Source organism: Mustela nigripes, chromosome 4 (genome assembly GCF_022355385.1).
Source record: "Mustela nigripes isolate SB6536 chromosome 4, MUSNIG.SB6536, whole genome shotgun sequence".
Taxonomy (NCBI): Eukaryota; Metazoa; Chordata; class Mammalia; order Carnivora; family Mustelidae; genus Mustela; species Mustela nigripes.
Window position 1 is genome coordinate 166,854,000 of NC_081560.1, and position 18,458 is coordinate 166,872,457.

At 57.0% G+C, this 18,458-nt stretch overlaps 3 protein-coding genes across 5 annotated transcripts in view; 1 reads left to right on the forward strand and 2 right to left on the reverse strand.

Annotated features, from left to right (window-relative positions):
* PDCD11 (programmed cell death 11) overlaps positions 1–5,629 on the forward strand; it is a 42,091-nt gene extending 36,462 nt beyond the window's left edge. The window contains exons 29-36 of one of the 2 annotated variants that reach the window (XM_059398481.1): positions 396–696; positions 932–1,048; positions 1,741–1,890; positions 2,111–2,358; positions 3,051–3,219; positions 3,769–3,922; positions 4,386–4,551; positions 5,283–5,629. In XM_059398481.1, the coding sequence (XP_059254464.1) occupies positions 396–696; positions 932–1,048; positions 1,741–1,890; positions 2,111–2,358; positions 3,051–3,219; positions 3,769–3,922; positions 4,386–4,551; positions 5,283–5,454 (1,477 nt within the window). In that variant the 3' untranslated portion in view covers positions 5,455–5,629. The remainder of the gene's footprint in view (positions 1–395; positions 697–931; positions 1,049–1,740; positions 1,891–2,110; positions 2,359–3,050; positions 3,220–3,768; positions 3,923–4,385; positions 4,552–5,282) is intronic. The other variant, XM_059398483.1, reaches the window with a different exon arrangement.
* Positions 5,630–5,713: 84 nt separating this feature from the next.
* CALHM2 (calcium homeostasis modulator family member 2) lies at positions 5,714–12,013 on the reverse strand. 2 transcript variants are annotated; one of them, XM_059398488.1, is made up of 3 exons: positions 11,650–12,013; positions 8,977–9,616; positions 5,714–8,188 (listed from the first exon to the last, which is right to left on the reverse strand). In XM_059398488.1, exons 2-3 carry the CDS (start codon positions 9,529–9,531, stop codon positions 7,772–7,774), a joined length of 972 nt encoding a protein of 323 aa, XP_059254471.1. In that variant the 5' UTR covers positions 9,532–9,616; positions 11,650–12,013; the 3' UTR covers positions 5,714–7,771. The 2 variants fall into 2 exon arrangements, with proteins under 2 accessions (XP_059254471.1, XP_059254470.1); XM_059398487.1 differs by having other exon boundaries at positions 8,977–9,702; positions 11,650–12,012.
* Positions 12,014–14,200: 2,187 nt separating this feature from the next.
* CALHM1 (calcium homeostasis modulator 1) lies at positions 14,201–17,635 on the reverse strand. Its single transcript, XM_059395924.1, has 2 exons — positions 17,084–17,635; positions 14,201–14,993 (listed from the first exon to the last, which is right to left on the reverse strand). The coding sequence occupies exons 1-2, from the start codon at positions 17,633–17,635 to the stop codon at positions 14,511–14,513; spliced, it is 1,035 nt and encodes a 344-aa protein (XP_059251907.1). The 3' UTR covers positions 14,201–14,510.
* Between the last annotated feature and the right edge of the window lie 823 nt (positions 17,636–18,458).

An 18,458-nucleotide genomic window follows, 5' to 3' on the forward strand; every position in this document is an offset into this window, starting at 1 on the left:
TGCAACCCCTTGTTTCCCTGGGAGCCCTGGGAGGAGATTCAGAGGTAAACTAGACACAGTGCCTTGGGGGGGGGGGGGGGTACAGTGTTCACGTGAACACAGCCCCATTGTTTGGAGCCTTCTACCTCAGCCCTAGTCTTGGCTTCTGAAAGCTGATGCGGAGAATTTTCTGTGCATAGGCAATTGTTGTTGGGGACAGAGTAAGGGAACATCGCAGCTGCCCCCTGTATTTCACTGTTCAGCCTGATAAAATGTGGAGGTCGTTCTGAAGAATACTGAACGGATTCCAAGGCAGGGGGTGCCGGGCCCAGAAAACTGGGCTGCTCAAGAGAGGAAGGCCTGGGCTACCTGGTGTGTTTGTTGTCGTCATTGTCCTCCCTCCCTCCCTGTTGTAGCCTAAACCGTGAGAAGAACCTGGTAGAGCTGTCGTTCCTCCCTGATGACACGGGGAAGCCGGACGTGTTTCCTGCCTCCCTAGGACTGCCACTTCTAAAACAAGAGGAGAGGGAAAGGGAGGCAGCAGAGAAAGAGCACAAAGGAGAAGAAGAGAAGAAGAAGAATCCGAAAAGGAAAAGGAAGAGGAACCAGGAGGGGCCAGAGGAGGCACAACCGTCCGGCCAGGAGAAGAGTGAGGCCCAGAAACCGCAGGCAGAGAAGCGGGGCAGGCGGCGGCGCCGGGAGTCTGCAAGCGAGCAGGTGAGTCCCTCAGGGAGGGCGGCCCCCTCACGGGGAAGGGACTGTGCTTCACAGCCAGCCGGCCAGCCAAGTAGCCTTCTCTTGGACTGAGAGCCGTGTGAGTTCGGAGTCGGGCCCTGGGGGGTGCCAGGAAGGGCAGGGGGAGGGCATGGCCCTGGGCTGCCTGCGGGTTCTCCGGGGCAGGAGGGCGGCTCGCCATCTCTCCCCCACCCTGCCCCTGCCCCGTTGACCTCAGGAAAGAGTGAACAAGAAGCAGAAGAAAGTTGCTCCGTCAGAGGAGGATGACAGCGGTGTTGAAGTGTACTATCGGGAGGGAGAAGAGGAGGTGGAGGAGATGAGTGTGCTGCCCAAGGTGAGGGACAGCGCTGAGGGGGAGAGGACCGGCTGTGCTGGGGAGGGAGGTCCTTGGCCTGAGAGCTGGGCAGTCTTCGGCTCGTCCTCTTCTCTCCCGTGGCCTAAGGCGGGGCTGCTAGGTCTTCACTTGGTCATTAGCAACCTGAGTTCGAGACCCTACTTTACCCAAGGAGTGGGCTGCATAAAATAAATTCTCATCAGTGTTTGTTGAGTAGAGTGGAATTAAATCAGTGGGATAGGCAAATAAAGGCTTAGCCTCTTTGAGCCTGTATCTCCCTCTGAAAGATGAGGACGGTACCATTTGGACAGAGGCCTGACTGTGGAAGGGCTGCCCAGACGTTAGGTACTCATATCCCTACACCCTTGGGACGCCTGTCCCAGCTCTGCTATCATGTTATACGCATATGGTACTTCATACAAGAACGTACGTAGGAATACACATACGTATGAGATTTTTTAAAATTTGTCTTTACATACGTATGTTTTATAAGCTTGTTTCCTAGATTAACTTAATTATAAGGAAATCTTTTACATCACTGCTATGTAGTTTCTCCAGCAGAGTGGGCCTGGCATAGCCTGGCCCTGGGAGGAGAGGAAGGTCCCTGGGTGTAGTGGGGGCCCTGGGTCCTCAGCAGAACAGGGGAGAGCCCGAGCTGAGTGCTTTCCTCACACACCTCTGTGATCCTTCAGGGGAAGCCGACCAGGCCAGCAGAAGCGCCCCGGCTCCAGCTGTCCTCTGGTTTCGTTTGGGACGTGGGACTAGACTCTCTGACCCCGGCATTACCACCTCGAGGAGACAGCTCAGACAGCGAGGAGGACAACGAGCCGCAGCAGGCCATGGTGGCGTATTTTGCAGGGCTTTGTCCTTTAGCAGGGACCCCTGGGTGCCAGTCTCCTTTGCTCTGTCCAGGCCTGAGTGTCCTTTTGACAGAGCAGGGCAGTCTCAGGCCTGTGAGCAATCCTGGGGCTCACGGACCACCCTGTCAGCTCTGGCTTCCAGCACAGACCGCCTTAGTGGCCTGGGGAGCAGGTTACTCACGAGTTTTTGTGCCTTCCGTAGCAGAAGAAGAGCAAGAAGGAAAGGCTGCTGGAGAAGCAGAAGGCAGAGAAAGAACTGTCCCGCATTGAGGAGGCTCTCATGGATCCTGGGCGACAGCCAGAGTCAGCGGATGATTTTGACCGCCTCCTGCTTAGCTCCCCCAACAGCTCCATCCTGTGGCTGCAGTACATGGCCTTCCACCTGCAGGCCACGGAAATCGAGAAGGCCCGGGCCGTGGCCAAGAGGGCTCTCAAGACCATTTCCTTCAGGTCTTGGCTTGGCCCTCTGCTTGGGTAGGGGGTGGCTCTTGACAGGGAGGTGTCTCCCCGCGCTGCAGGCCTTGTCGCCTGCAGACCGTTTCCTCCTCAGGAGGCCGACAGCAGATTGGCTCGCTGCCATCAGCACCCGTGGGTTTTCAGGCTTCGGCTCCTAGCGAAACAGATCTGCTTGTTTATATTTTATGGTCTTCTTCACTGAGGTAGTGAAGGGTGACACTTACAGGAATCCCTGTGCTTAGATAAGGTGCCCAACTTGGAACAGAAGTAGAACAGGGACAATGACTGCGCACAGGTGGGTGCAGACACTCGGTAGCCACGTGCCAGGCACAGGGTTTCCACCAGCTGAGAGGAGGGTTGGCAAGCCTTTGCTTCGTTCTCTTAATTTGGAGACAAAACCAGACCAGAGATTCTGTTCCTTTCTGGCCAAACCTTGAACCAGGTTAAAATTTCGTGGGCTTTCTTTTTTGGAGTGGAGGCAGACACCAGGGAAGCCCAGCAGTCAGGGCCGGGCATGCCTGCTTCCATGAGAGCTGCAGCGGGGGCCATGGGCTCACTTGAGGGCGGGAGTTGAGGATGTGGATGGAGCCTGTGAAGGAAGAAGTAGTTCCAGGCAGCATCCCTAGGTGGTGTGCAGGCTTCCTTGGGCCGAGGTGATGGAGCTCATGTGCGGACTCTCTCTCCAGAGAGGAGCAGGAGAAGCTGAACGTGTGGGTGGCGCTGCTCAATCTAGAAAACATGTACGGCTCTCAGGAGTCACTGACCAAGGTCTTCGAGCGGGCTGTGCAGTACAACGAGCCTCTCAAGGTCTTTCTCCATCTGGCTGACATCTACGCCAAGTCAGAGAAATTCCAGGTAGGAGTCTGGGCCAGGTGGCCCACTGTCAGGCCGTCCTCGGCAACTCGGAAACCAATTCCTGGGGAGTCCAGGGAGTCTTCCACACAGGCTTTCTCTGTGACCTCTGGGCCCCAACTTGTTCATCTTCCAAGTGCGAGGAGTCCTTTCCTCCCACGTCTGCTTTAGGAAGGCAGGGCGAGGATTAGGGAAGTAGAGGGGACAGTGGACCCCTGTCGTGTATCTCGTGGGCATATAGCCACAAGGCAGCAGCTCAGCCACATGTCCCTTTTCTGTCTCTCCTCTTCTCCCTTGGCACTCTCATGTTCTTCTACTCTTACGACCTCCATACAGCACAGGATTAGTAGGCAGACTCCCTACCCTGTCAGGCCGTTTCTGTGCTCTCCCCATCTCTGGGAACCTGCCTGCTTTCCTCAGGATCTAGAGTTGCGCCTACTTAGTGACCAGAGTCTGAGGCCACGTCTAGCCTCGTGAGCGTACTGTCTGTCATTTGTTATTCTCCCTGTCTCAGTTGTTGCCCCCTCTGTCATATCACACTTCATATCACAGGAAGCTGGTGAACTCTACAACCGGATGCTGAAGCGGTTCAGGCAGGAGAAAGCTGTCTGGATCAAATATGGCGCCTTTCTTCTGCGGAGGGGCCAGGCTGGGGCCAGTCACCGTGTGATGCAGCGAGCTCTCGAGTGTCTGCCCATTAAAGAGCGTGAGTGCTCATCCCTAGCCTCCAGCCCCATTCCTGGTCACATTATGCTCTGTGATATCTGGGCGTAGGGATTGGAGGTTTTCTCATCTGAGGGTGGTGTGGTATTAGGAAAGCCTGGTGGAGGGCATGGATCTCACTGTTGATTATATGCTCATGAACATCACATGTGTTGCATTTCAAATGCTAAACTTTTAGAGATGGAGGAACAAAAAATAATTAGTGCTGATTTTGTTGCCGCTGCCCCATCTCCTTTCTGAGCCCAGAGAGTGGGGTGTCTGCAGTGGGAGTCCTACATCAGTGCCCATTTGTGTATTTGGCCCCAAACTTTCCCAGTGTTCACTTGTCATCACCTAGATCTTGGAACCTATGAATAGGGAGTCAGGAGTCAGACTGTCCGTGCAGCACGTTATGCTGTGGGGAGGGGTCTCTTTGCTTTGTGTGTCTGAGCTGTCTCTCCCTGCAGATGTGGATGTGATTGCCAAGTTTGCCCAGCTGGAGTTCCAGCTGGGGGATGCAGAACGGGCCAAAGCCATTTTTGAGAACACACTGAGCACCTACCCGAAGCGCACTGACGTCTGGTCGGTTTACATCGACATGACCATTAAGCATGGCAGCCAGAAGGAAGTCCGGTGAGAGGCAAAGACAGGCCAGGGCTGAATTAACTTTGAAAGGTTCAGGATGTGGGCCAAGTGGATGAGTTTTACCCCCTGGAATCTTCTAGTATTCCCAGTTCTCTCACTGACTGGAAGAACAGCTTTGACATGACATACCCGGCCCTGTGGTACTCATTTTTCGACTTGTTTTGCTGCCTCAAGAGCCAGCCTCTGGTCTGTGCTGGAGTCTTGGGTGGGCAGTAGGCTGGCCCTGGTGTGGGGGTCAGAAGACTTGGGTTTCCCACATAATTCATAGAGCCTGGCTCTGGTGGTAGAGAATGGTCGCAGGCTTACTATTGTCACCTGCATCCCCAAAGGGGCAGAGAGGGTTAGAGACAGGTGGACTGAGGTCCCAAAAGAACTAGTGCCTTGGCGAAGCCCATCAGTGAGTTTGAAGCAGAGCTCTTGTCACAGATCCCTACCTTGTGTATATCCCCATCCTGGCAGCTTTGTCCTGACTCACTGTGTGACTTCAGGCCAGTGAGTCCTTTTAACACCCGTGAGTGTCTGTCTGATCTGGAAAGTGAGGGTGGCAGTCTCTCTCCCCATGGACACCGTAGGAGTTAAGATGGTAGTAAATGTAAAGGTAGGAGTGAGGGTGCTGGGGAACGGGGGGCCTGGCTGCAGAGCTGCAGGGCAAGTAGACGAAAACTAGTCAGCGGTCCAGTGGCCGGGGCAGGAGGCAAATGCTGCCTTGCTTTTCACAGGGACATCTTTGAACGGGTCATTCATCTCAGCCTGGCCCCCAAGCGAATGAAATTCTTCTTCAAGCGCTACCTGGACTATGAGAAACAACATGGCACTGAGAAGGATGTGCAGGCAGTAAAGGCGAAGGCCCTGGAATATGTGGAAGCTAAGAGCGCCGTGTTGGAGGACTAGTGGCCAAGCTGGCCTTGGATGACCACATCAGCATTGAGCCAGCCCAGCTGAATCTCGGGCCCCTGGGCCGCCGGAAAACTGTGTTGCCTGAGGACTCTTATTTAAATGTTGCTTTTTCTGCAGCAACTTTATGGTAATCCTGTCAGGATGAAAAAGAATTTGAGCTTTCCTATAATTCCTTTTTGCATGTTTTATTTTAGTACTGCTTTATTTCATCCCCCCCCCCCCATTTTTAGAACAAGAGAGAGAAAGCACATATGAGGGGGAAGGGGCAGAGGGAGAGAGAGAATCTCAAGCAAACTCACCGCTGAGCATGGAGCCCAACATGGGGCTCGATCTCACAGCCCCGAGATCATGAGCTGAAATCAGGGGTCAGACGCTTAACTGACTGAGCTACCCAGGTGCCCATTTTCCCTTTTTCTGAGGTTGCTATAAACAGCAGGCTCTTGCACTCCTAAAAGAGCGAAGACTCTCTCCCTCTTGGGGGTTTCCTGAGGAGGAGGAACGGAGGGGCTGACTCCTGACGATCTTGTGGTCAGGATCCCACTTTGGTCCTGGCAGCCTCTTGGTCCGCCAAAGAGAGTCAGCAGAACCCAGGGAGCAGGCCTTCTCCCCTAGGTCTCGGAGTCTCTGGGCGTTCCCTCAACCTGAGCTCAGCCAGTTCTTGTGCCCTTTTATGGAGTACGTGAGGCTGGGACAGGAGAACAAAGGCAGACCCCTTTGGGGAGGACTATTGGGGAACCGGGCCATCTGAGAGGAAAGCCATAAGTATTAGCTTAAATTACCTGGTGGTGTTTCCTCCCAGGCTTACCAGGCCCTGATTATCTAAGGTCTCCAAGGAGGGTGTCTCATTTGTGAAATGGGGACAAAAAGTCCTACCTTGAAGAGTTGTTCTGTGGATGGAATGAGAATGTACATGTGCTGCCACAGGGCCTGTGGGTAGGAGGCTTGGTTAGGGTGTAGACTGCCATGCTGTGTGAGCTGGGAAGAACTGCCGGTTTCTCCTTGTGGCTCCTCTGGGAAGAGGTTGCTGGGTGGAGGGCATTGATTGGTTTGATGGTTTTCCTTGAGACTGGAGGGAATGGGGACAGGATGGGTCCCCTACACCCATACCTGCCTGTGACCATTGTAAACTTCCTAGAAAGATGGACTCCGTCTCCTTTCATCGTAATAATCCTGTATGTTTCAGAATTCTTGCACACCAGCTCAGACCCTGTAGTTGTTGAAGCCAGTTCCTGTTTAGCTTGGTCTTAAGGGGGTTAAATGTTTTCTTTGGCAGAGAGCTTCATGTGCCCTGAGAGCGGGAGAGCTTTTCCGTGGGAAGTGACTGGGTCGAATGCCAGGAAGCAGGACAGGGAGAGCATCAAAGGTTTTAGAGGTGGTGGAGGTGACCAGACAAGGGTGGGTGTGTGTGGGTGGGGGGAAAGGCCCAGCTGAGGCTGTCCTGGTTTTTTGGCGTTAGCACGGGCTGTAGGAGTCAGTCTGCCGTACTGAGTGTGCAATCTTCTGACTCATGAAATTGAAGCCAATTTTCCCTCTGAGAAAGGCCAGGTTTCACCTCCTCAAATCAAATCAGATAACTGGGTCTAATTGTCAAGACATCATCAGCCGTAGGGCCTTCCCAACACTTGGCTTTCTCCCTCCACCCCATCCTCCCTCCCATCCATTTTAATCTCACCCAGGGTGTCTCTGTCCCCCACCCCTCCCACAGAGGAGATGGGCCTGTCTCCATGGCTACCAGCCTACTGTGGCATGGCCCATCCAATCATGCAGACACCAAGCTAGTGCTTTATGCTAAGAAAAACTTTATCAAAAATTTAAGTATATAAAATAAAGCCAGAGGTGGATGTTGGAGGGCATCTCCCGGCTGAGCGCCCCCGAGCCAGGTACCCACGTGCAATCACGTGTACGTTAACCACACGGTATCCCGTACGAGGCGTCTGCTGGTGAGCTTCCCTGTCCCCTGGCTCCGCTGGCCATGGCTGCCGAGGCTTGGGGTCCCGCCAGTAAAAGGACGTCCGCATCATAGTTACGGAAGGACCAGTTCTACAGAAGGGTCTTTTCTCCCAAGCTGTTGACTGAGTGGTTGCTGTTTGTTGGTGGGAGAGGGGATTTCTTCAGAGCTGGGGCCTTCCTGTTGGAGTGGACCCCGCTGTCTCCTCACTCTTCACACCCCGGGCTACTTTGTGCTCCTGGCTCCCGGCCCGTTTCCCTCCCAAGTGAATAAAAAATCCCCTTCTGATGCTGGTGGGAGCAGGCATGGAGTTCAGTTTGAGACCAAGTACCGTCCCCTGCAGAGAGGGTGGGGGCCGGATCCCTAGGAGGCGAGCGGGGCCATCTCCACAGTCTCGGGCGCTGCCCCGTTGCCCGTCAGACCCTGGGCCCACTTGTGCAGGCGGCTGTAGAGCGGGAGGCCCAGGTTCTCGCGGTACAGATAGACGCCGGTGATGGCGTTCCACTGCGGCCGAGGCTGTGTGCCTTCTACCGGGAACCTGGCCACCAGCTCTTCGTCCTCCTTGCTGAGCGCCACGAAGCCGAAGAAGCGGCGCACGTTGTTGGCGGCCAGCACCCGGGAGTGCACCTCCGCCGTGCGCTGGAAGAGCTGGTCCTCGCTGGCGCGGTACTGCGCCCAGTAGGCCTCCTGGCGGTAGCTGAGCGGCGAGCAGTAGTGCTTGAGGCACTTGGTCAGGAACACCAGGATGGCCACCACGCCGATGAGCAGCCACCCGAAGAGCTGGCCAGGGAAGGGGCAGGTTTGAGGAGGGGCAAGGGGCTGCCTGGACCCTCACCCGCCCCAGGAAGAAGCCGGACAAGCAGGTCAGAGGGCTTGGGCTGGGCTGACGCTGTGGGCCACACCCTCTGAGAGCATCTTCTCCCTCTCTGAGGGAAGCCAGCCCTTCCGGCTGGGATTCCACTCTGTCCTCACTCCTTCAAACTCATGCTCTGGTTTTGGGTTTTGTTTTTTAGAAAATCTTGGGCTCCTTCCTGTCCCCCGCGTGCCCTGCTGCTCTGAGGAGCACTTCCAGCTGCGTGTTCTGCCCAGGCCTCTGCCCCGACGGACCCGTGCTCCCTCAGAAGTGAGCCATGGCTGAGGCTAGGATCAGGGCAGCAGCCGCCGCTTCCTGGCTCAGGGGACTCCCTGAGGTCAGCAACACCTGGGCTCCCTCAGTGCTGGGCTGGGGTCCTTCTGGGGATAGAAACTTGTCAACTCCTAGCTGACAGCAGATATTTCGTAAACTTACAGGGGCTCGTACTCAATCTGGGACAAGTAGCGATGACTGGGATCAAGCCGAAGTCTGAGCCCGAAGAACGTTCCTTTAATGTTTAAAACTTGCCTCACCAAGTCCTAAGCCACAGGCTACCCAGCCCAGATACTGATGCTGATGATCTAGTGCTTTCCTGGAGACCCTAGCCCCCGAGGACTAGCTCTGGCTTCAACACTGGACCCCCCGCCCCCAGTACCTCCCCATCTGCCATAGCCTAGGGAAGAAGGAAGAGGAGCTTCCCCTTGCACAGCCTTACCTGGGACTCATACTTGAGCCTGCGGGTGACCTCCTCCCGGAAGCCCGACATGTTGGCAGGGCCCTCCCCGCAAGGGAACCTGGCCAGGATTTCGGCGGCATGGGCTGGTGGGAAGCCCTTCTCCCCGGCTGTGAGGGAGGACGGGTCCACAAACTCGCTGAGAGCACACACATAGGCCTCACCTCGAAGCAGGGAGATGACAGACCAGGTGACGGGGGCCACAGCCGCACGGCCCAGGATGGAGCTGAGGAGGAGGAAGTTGGGGGCGGCCGAGCAGTTCTTGGTCCTCCGGTACTGGCACTCGGCGACTAGGTTCCAGGTGTGGTTGTTGAGGATGACCCCAATGAGGAAGAGCGCCAGGGCCGGCACACCGATGGCTGTCAGCCCATACAGGTAGTTGCGGGCGGGCGAGCAAGGGCAGTGGAAAGCCACCACGGAGAACAGCTCCTGACTGCCCACTGTGCCCAGTGCCACCAGCCCATTAAAAATCATTACGTCCTTGCTCTTGAAGAAGAGTGATAGGAAGCGGAAGTTCTCTGCAATCAGGGCTGCCATGGTGCTGCGTCAGTGGCGGGGACCGTCGGCAAGGCTGGGGTTGGGGGAGACCAGGATCAATGCTTCCTGATGGTTCCTGATGGGACTAGGAGGGAATGGAGGCTGGTGGGTATCTGAAGGCAGGGCACGGTCTTGCCATTTTATCTCCTCCAGTGGCCAGCCTGGTGCTTCCTATAGGATAAAGGAAGCTGATAAATGTTTGCCTTGGAAAACTGAAAGGAATCGAGGGGATCCTGTATGGCCAAGCTAGTGAGAAAGGAGGAGGCTTGGGGAACCCTGGGACCTTGGGGACATGGTGACAGCTGCTCACTGAGCTCCCGCTGGGTGTCAGGTGCTTTCTATCCCTCACTACCCGTCATCATGATCCCCCAGGGAGCTGCCCAGTCCCGTGTGCATAGAGGTGAGGGGCTTCCCCGGGACATAAAAGCGGCAGAGCTGAGATTCAGGCTCAGGTCCGTCTGCCTCAGGCACTTGGGTTCTTGTTAAAACCACAGGCTTCCCTTGCTGTCGGGATTAAGGATGGCCCTGTGGCGCCAGGGAAGGTGGGGTCCCGGTAGTGCTAGGATGCTGAGGGACCTAGGACTATTGGGGGCTGTTTCCTCCAGGCCTCTAGCCCATGGGCACCCCAGCTGCAGTGGGTGTCCTGGTGGAGCAGTGGGTGTCCTGGGAGATAAGGGCATGGGTTTGCCTCAGTGGCATGGGGTGGTGTGGAGGAGAGAGTCTCTGGTCAGTGCCCAGCAAGGCACAGTGTCCCAGAGTTCATGAGAACTTTCCATTTTAGAGACCTCAGAGTCCAGACTGGTTTAGGAGATTCTGGCTGTCAATACATCCCATGACTTTTCTCTGGGTCTGTATCCTCATCTGTGAAAAGAGGATAAATCCTCCTGGCCCTTGGTCTCCCCGTAGGGATGCTGGCGGGAAAAGAAAGGGAATAAATGATGCCTGACCATTGTCCTCCGTGTGAGACCCTCCATTTCACCCTGTGAAGACTTTAGGGTGACTCCCAGAGGTGAGGCAGTGGGGATGATTCTCCTTCCTGCCAAGATCTGAGGCCTAAAGAGGAGAACACGCCTCACTTGAGGCCATGACAGCACGGAGGTGTCTGGGCAGGACTTCTGAGCCTAACCTAAGGAGGTTTGGGAAGCAGACAAGGGTGGGTCGAGCCAAGTGAGTCCTCTGTTTTCTTAGTCTCCGGCCCTTGCTCTGTGCTCATCCATGGGAGTCCTGGGGAACATTCCCTTCCCCACCCGTTACCCCTGCCCTATGTAGCAGCCTCCCAGGGGGCTGCCCAGCCTGCCAGTGACAGAGAATGGAGGCCGAGGCTCGACCATTCCCACCAGCCCATCCCCAGTTTGTTCGGCCGTGATCTGGGCTCCAGTGTGCCAGGAAGTGGGCTCCCTTTCTAGGCCCCACCCACACAAGCAGAGACACAGCCTAGGGTGTGGCCCATGTTCTCCCCATCTGGGGGATGAAAAACAAAACTCCACAGCCAGAAGCAGCCAGGGAATGGAGGGATAGGGTGGGCAGCAAACAGAGGTGGGGAGACCGGCCACATTTCCTTCTGTGCCTCTTTACGCCAGCAGTACCCCCCCCACCGCACCACGCCAGTCTCTGCCAGTGTTGCCAGATGGGATGGGCAGAGCTCGGTGACCACGTGGGGAGCCAGGAGGAGGAGGGATCTGACTCTTCCTCCCAAGCCCAGGGCAGGGACTCCATCCTACACCCTGGGAAAGAGTTTGTAATGTTGCCAGGACTGAATGGGTTAAAGGCAGGCTCCTCTCTTCCTTTTCGCCTCTTGACTTCAGGGCTTCTCATGAGCTTTCATGGGGCCCTGGGTTCATAAACTGCCCAAAGTGGGGTATAAGATATCAGAACACAGAGGATGGTGAGCAGTGGAAGGATGAGGCCATCATCTGAGACTCCTGAAACATCTGGGCCTGGGTGGGACCTGCTACAACAGCAGTCAGGGCAGAAGACAAGACAGCCTGGAAGAGGGCCGCCCAGAGGAGCCTCAGTGAGAGGCCCTTCTCCCCAGGACAATCCCTTTGGGCAGCCTTGAGCAGTCCTGCCATGCTCCCCCTGTTGCCTGGCACGCCCCAGGGAGGGGCCCTTCCTTACCTGGGGCCAGCTGTGGTGCCAACCAGTGGCTCCAGCCTTAGCGGGGCGTAGGCCTGCAGGGCGGGCCCCCCAAGTGCTGCCGGCGCTGCCGTCCACGGGCTCCCTTGTGCTTTCTTCTGCATCAGAGCAGGAAGCTTGAGACCAGCAGGGCCTGGGGCCGGTGGTGTTTTCAAAGAAACAGCAAGCCGCCGAGTGGAAAAACAGCCTCCCTCCGGCGCCAGGCAGGGGAGGGCGGGCAGGGAGGGCGGTGCAAGAGGAGAGGAAGTTGGGCTGCCTGTTCAGCGGCCAGCGGCAGTGGCCCAGCCTGTGCCTGGCCTTGCCTTCCCCTCTGAGCCAGCAGCCCCGGCGGCCTGCACACCAGTGGGACCAGTTCCGGGGGGCCTGCTGGGACATCCTGCCTGGGCCTGCCCTCCCTGTCAGTGTCAGGAGCACTCTCCATGCCGGATTCCTGCTGGACCCCAGCAGGGTTGGGGGGGCGGGCCATGCCATCAGAGTGACGGGGAGCCCTAGTAGGATGCACGGACCAGGGCCTCTGCACCTTATTCTGGCTCTTCTCCCTCAGAGCCCTCCTGTGCCTGCCCATCCTCCTCCTGACTGCTGACTCTTCCGTCCATACTTCAGCTGATTCCCAGGTATTGCTTCCAATCTCAGGAGGGATGGCAAGTGATTCTCTGAGGCCCTGTGGGCAGAGCTCTGGGTGGTGGGTGGAAATTACAACAAGGCAGGTTTGTTACCATCAGAGCTGCCCAGCCTGTCCCAGAAAGTGGTCATGAGCTCCCCATCCGTGGGCGTGTGCAAGCTGAGGCTGAAAAGTCATGGATCAAGAACGCTAAAGGGGAGAACCCGGTCCAGGGACAGGCTAGATGACACCTATGATTAAGGGAGACCCCCAGTCTCCCGTCAGTTCTGCAAGAGCTTGCGGTTCTAGGATGGTGGGACTGCTCAGTGCCATGCTGTGCTTGTCACGGGCAGCGATGAAGGGAAAGACCAGTGTTTATTATCCAGGTCCTCCCATGTGCCAAACACCACTCCAGATTCTTCCTCCAAAGTTACCCTTTTTATTCTCACCATGCTTGTGAAAAGTGGGTCCTTTTAAAGTTCTATTTTACAGATAGACACACTGAGGTTTAGAGGGATTTGGTGAGGTCTTACTGCGCTAGTTCTTGAACCCCAATCTGCTTGACCCAAACCTTTGTTCTTTGACATTTGTACCTCCTGATATCCTGGGCTGGCTTTTCGCACTGGAAGCCCCTCCCCACCCACCAACAGAGACCTGGTTTCTATGCCTTTGAACCCTGTCCTCATTCAGGGTCTTGATGAAGTCCCACCCCCAGAGGAGCCCTCCAGCCTCTCCATCAGCCTCCTGGGCCTACAAGGCTCATTCTTCTCCCAAACAATGAAAGGAATGCAGACCAGGTCTCAGAAGTGGGAATGGAGGGAAGAATAGATGGGAAGAAGGGAAATCATGAAAACAATGTTGCAGGAATCTACATTACATTAACCACCATGTACCTAGGGCCTGTTTTGTCCCACAAACTTCACACGCTTTGCCTGTTTTCTGATTACAACAACACCATCAGGTAGGTGCCCTCATCCCCGTTATATAGATAGGGAAACTGAGGCACAGAAAAGGAAGCAATTGGCCGAGGGACACTCTAAGTGGTAGTGGTAGAGCCAGCCTTTGACCCAATTCTCTCTCGTTCTTGAGTCTGAGCTTTTTCCACTCTAGGCAGCTCCCCAACCCCACCCCTCCACCCTCATCCCTACCTCAGACCAAAGCACCTTAGCACTCTTGAGCCCCCTCCCCAAGGGTAGGGGTTTTGAGAAAATGGAAAGATACCAGCTTCTTTTCTTTTCTAAATGCCCAAGCTCTGGGGAGGTCTGATTTCCCTGAGACTGGGATGTGAAGGAGGCATTCAGGTGGTCTCCAAGGAGCCCTCCAAGGGAGGATGGTGTGGTCTGAATGTGTCCCCCCAGATTCATGTGCTGAATCTTAACTCCCCAAGGGGATGGCGTGAGGGGGTGGGGCCTTTGGGAAGTGCTTAATCAGGAGGGCAGAGCTTCATGAATGGGATCAGTGCCTGGAAAAGAGGCTCCAGGGAGCCCCCTGCCCCTTCTACGTGTGAGGACATGGAGAGAAGTCCCTGATTTGGAACCAGGAAGAGGGCCTCCATTAGAATGTGACCTTCACAGGACCATGATCTTGGACCTCCCGCCTCCAGAACTGGGAGAAGTTAAGTTTTGTTGTTTCTAAGCGACTCAGTCTGTGGTGTTCTGCTGTAGCAGCTTCACAAGGCTAAGACAGGAAGACTCTCGTGCTCAGGACTAAATAAATGTATAGTCCACTTGACAAGTGTTGAGTGGCCTCCATGTGACCACACGCTCTGGCTTCTGCTGAGTAGACCTAACTTCTGGCATGTTGTCTCCTCTCCTGCCACCGCAGGTGTGTTACATCAAGTGAGGCTGGGGGCCATGTCCTCACGGCCCAGCTACAGCCTCATTCAGGAGATGGACCCAAAGCAGAGGGTTCCTGCTTTGTGAGACAGCCAGACGCCCTCCCACTCCCTGAGCCTTGAGCATAAGGGAACAGAGATCATAAAAATTCACAGCGAGGGTGGCCATGGGACCCAAGAGGAGACAGTGAAGTAGAGATGAACTGGCTGGGGAGGGGGCTGGGCAGGTGGGAGCTTGTCCACCCAGACCCCCCCAGCCAGTTCTGAGCCCTCTGACTAATACTGCTGTATTGCAGCTGGGGCACTGATGTCCCCTTCCAGCTCCCAGGTGAGCGCCTGTGCATGTGGGTCTGTCGCAGAGGTCCGCGCTGTGGCACCGGCAGGCTTCATTCACTTTTCCATCTCAGCTCACACTCTGCTGAAGTAGGTGGCCACCTCCTTGCGTGGAGCCTGGGGCCCGCCCCCCGCCCAGCCGTTGCCCAGCATGGGCTCCTCCTGGCCCAGCCGCAAGGGCGGCTTGCATTTGTGCCAGCTGGCCAGCAGCCTGTTCATGGTGCCTTGATCCGTGATGCCTCGTAGCTTCTCCCTCTCCTCCTCGGCCCCATCTGTGATCGCAGGGGCAGCTGAGCCATCAGGGGCCGTGGCTGCTGCCCCGTGGGCGTGACCCAGCTCCAGGTCGTGGTTCATGGCCTCGAAAAACTGCTGGATACAGACCTTGGCGAAGGCCTTGGCGTGCTCCGTGCACGTCTCATCGAAGAGCTTGCGCTCGATGTTGATATAGTGGGCCCAGTACTTGCTTTGGAGGAAGGCGGCCTGGGTGAAGCAGGGCCGCACAGAGCGCACCACGAACGCCAGCAGCGTGGTCAGCAGCACAAAGGACCAGCCGAGGGCCTGCAGGGGAGAAGGGAGAGAGTGGCCGGCCCCGCCCTCTGGCCTCCCAGGCCTGTCTACATCCCCACAAAACACCCTCCCTCAGGGCCCTTAGGGGAGAGAGTGCAGACTAGGCAAATGACTTCCCCTCTTGGCTTCCGTTTCCTTTTCTGTCCAATGGGCATCTCGTGGAAACGAGATCCTCTGTAGAAAATGCCCCATGGGTGGGCCTGGCACTCAATACGCAGGAGATAACTGGGCAGACCTCGGACTGAGGCCGCCTGGCTTTGGAACCTGTCTCCAGTCCTTACTAGTTGACCAGGAGCAAGGTACCTGACTTCTCTGTGCCTCGGTTTCCCCACCTATAAAATGGGGCTGTTGGTAGTACGGATCTCGTCAGGTTGTCATGAGGACTAAAGGTAATCACGACTAGCACAGTGCCTGGTACACAGTTGGTGCTCAGTAACGATGAGCCACTACGATTACGTCAACAGGCCCTCACTAACCATGCCTCTTCCTTGACCTCCTGAGGCAGAGGGACCCTCGTCTGAGCTTTGCTCCTCTCCTCCGGCTCCTGGTGTTGTCTACCTTTTGGGAGCTGGCCTTAAATGAGCCTCCTCTGTGTGGGCTCTGAGCTAGGCCTCAAGGGTCACAGAGACAAACCAGACACTTGCTCCAACTGTGCTGAAGAGCGCTAGACATTTGGGTGCCAGACCCGTTCTGCCAATCATTCAGCGACAGGCCTGGGGCAGGAGGCTCTCCTAAGCTGGGCTTCCGGGTCAGCCCCCAGCTGCACAGAGAAGCGCTGGCCGGGTCAGGATGAGAGAGGTGGGTAAACGCCTGTAAACGGGGCCGGGGGCTTGTGGCCGAGCACATGCGGGCTGCCAGGCTATAGAGCACGTGTTGGGTCTGGGGGTGTAGGCATCTACTGTGCCCGTCGGACAGGCAACGTGGCCCCCGTGGGGCTGGATCTCCTCATGTTTCTGGGAAAGCCGGAAGTCTGATTTTTGTGTGAAAATGTCTGGTTTTCCAACATTGCCGAGTTGAATTTTGAATTCACCCGGAAGGCCAGACGAAACATGTCCCTAGGCCAGGCAGCCTGCCCTCCGGGGGCCCTTTCAGTTCATGATGCAGTGGTTTAAAGGTCAGGCAGAGGGACAGCTGTCCGAGGCCCTGAGGCCTGGGAAAATGGCTCAAGTGCCCACAGGGAGGAAGTGGTTTAGAAGGAAAGCAAAGCTGGGACACTCGGAGCCACATTCACGTGGGGCCTCTGATGGGGATGTGGGCCCCACAGGAGGGCCAGAGCCAGGGAGCTGGTTGTCTGGACTTGCCAGAGCAGAGTGTTCCTCTAGCTCTGGTCCGGGAGGCCGGGGCCCCCGCATCCTCCCTGCCCTTCTGACATGGGGCTCCTTCCTCCCTGTGCTGTTATGACTGCAGGAAAGGCCTGGGGGCTTCGAAGGGGGGCGGGTCCAGAGGGGCAGAAGACAAGACAGTGGAGTCCTCCCCTGGATTTCCCTGTCAGTGGGCCCTCCAACCCTGCCTTTAGGGCATATCCCAACAGAGCATCCCCCTCACCCAAGCGCTCCCTTCCAGGGTTACTGGGACCCTCAGATCCCACTCTCTGAGAGTAGGGAAGCACCTGCTGGGGGCATTTGCTAGGGAAATGTACCCAAATGGCCCAGCCACCCACCTGCCTCACCACTGCTCTGGCCTGGAAGGAGAAAACTATGCAAATACACCAGGCTTCCCAGCTGGAGCTCTGGATGGAGGAGGTGGGGCTGGCCGAGCTATTAGGACTACTCTAGGGACCTCAAGACAGGACACAGGCCTCTGGACGAAGCTAGCCACAGCGCTTTTTCCAGGTGGCCTGGATCCAGGGAAGACACACAGCTCTGCCTTCAGAAGCCCTGGCCTCCGCTGGGATGTGCCCCTGCCCCAAAGACCTCCGACTGAGGGGAAGCCCCAGCCCAGTGTGGGGAGCTCCCATCTATGGGGTAAACATGACTGTGCCCTGAGGAAGCCCTATTTCAAGAGGTGGGGGATTGGACCTTTGCCAGAGGGACCCCGGGCCGTGAGGGAAGACCCAGGCCAAGGCCATGCCGCCCCCTCACCTGGGAGATGCAGCGCAGGTAACGCACGGCCACGTCGCGGGCCAGCAACCAGTCGCCATCATAGACGTCAGGGCAGGGCACCCGGGCCAGCAGGCGGGCGAGCTCGGGCGCAGAGAGACCAGGGGCCAGGCTGCCGTTGCCCAGCACCGTCACGGGCACGGCAGTGCAGAAGGCGCAGAGGAAGCATTTGCCATCCAGCAGCGTGACGGCCACCCAGACGATGGGCGCGATGAGGGCGCGCTGGGCCATGGAGCAGAGCATGTACCGCAGCACGGCGGGGTCCTTGGTCCGGCGGCCTGGGGGCCGCTTCCACTCCTCGGCCAGCATGGACACGTTGTTGTTCACCACCAGGCCGAGCAGGAAGAGCACGAGGGGGGGCGCCAGCAGGATGCCCGCGCTGTAGGCCGCATTGTACCCCGGCAGGCAGGGGCAGCTGAAATCGAAGGCAGAGTACATCTGGGCGCTGGCCAGGGCCATGATGCCGCAGATGCCGTTCATGAAGGACTCCTGGTTGGACTGCAGGAACTGGAAGATCATCCGGAACTTGTCCATTGTGCCCCCCTTGGGCCTGGAGGCCTCCTCACACCGCGCCCCTGCTTTAGGACGGCCCCTGGGGCTTGCTCCGCCTGGCAGGTGCCCACTGCATGGCTGGGACAGGCAGAGCTCAGGGCCGTGGCTGAGGTCACTGTCTCTTTGAAAACCTTCTGGTGAGGGGCTGGCTGGGAAGGCACGCATCAGCCAATCCTGTGGGTCCTGCCCGGGTTCGGCCCCTCCCCTCCCTTCCTTGCCTGGATTTCTCTCTCCACGGCTGCCTCCAGCACTGGGAAACCACAGGGGTCACACCTTTTGGAGACCAGTTCTCTGTGGGTGTGAGAGGAGGCTCAGAGGCAGGCTGAGAAGACACTGTCTCAGCAGGGGTCGGGTGTGGGAGAAGCCAGGGCTGTGGCAGGGCCTGAGCTTCTTGACCTTTTCCCCTGGGTTCCTAGAAAGCAGGGGAGCTCTCCCCCTTCTGCACTTCCCAGTGGGTCTTTCCTCCATGTTGTATGAGGGCTCATGAGGGCTCCTCTGTCAGTGCAGACAGTGATGGTTTGACAAGGTAGTCACAGTGCTGATGGTGGCGGCTGTGATGGGGGCAGTAATGGTGGTGGGGATGGTGAAAGTGAGAGTGGTTCTGATGACAGTGGTGGAGGTGAACATGCTGTTGGTGCTGTTCCTGGTGGTGGTGGTGCTGGTGCTGGTGATGGTGGTGGGGATGGCAGAGGTGGTAGCGGCCATGGTGGTGATGGGGTAGTGTTGATGGTAGTAGTGGGGATGGTGGTGGTGGGGATGGCAGTGTTGGTGGTGGGGATGGTGGTGATGGTCATGGTGATGGTGG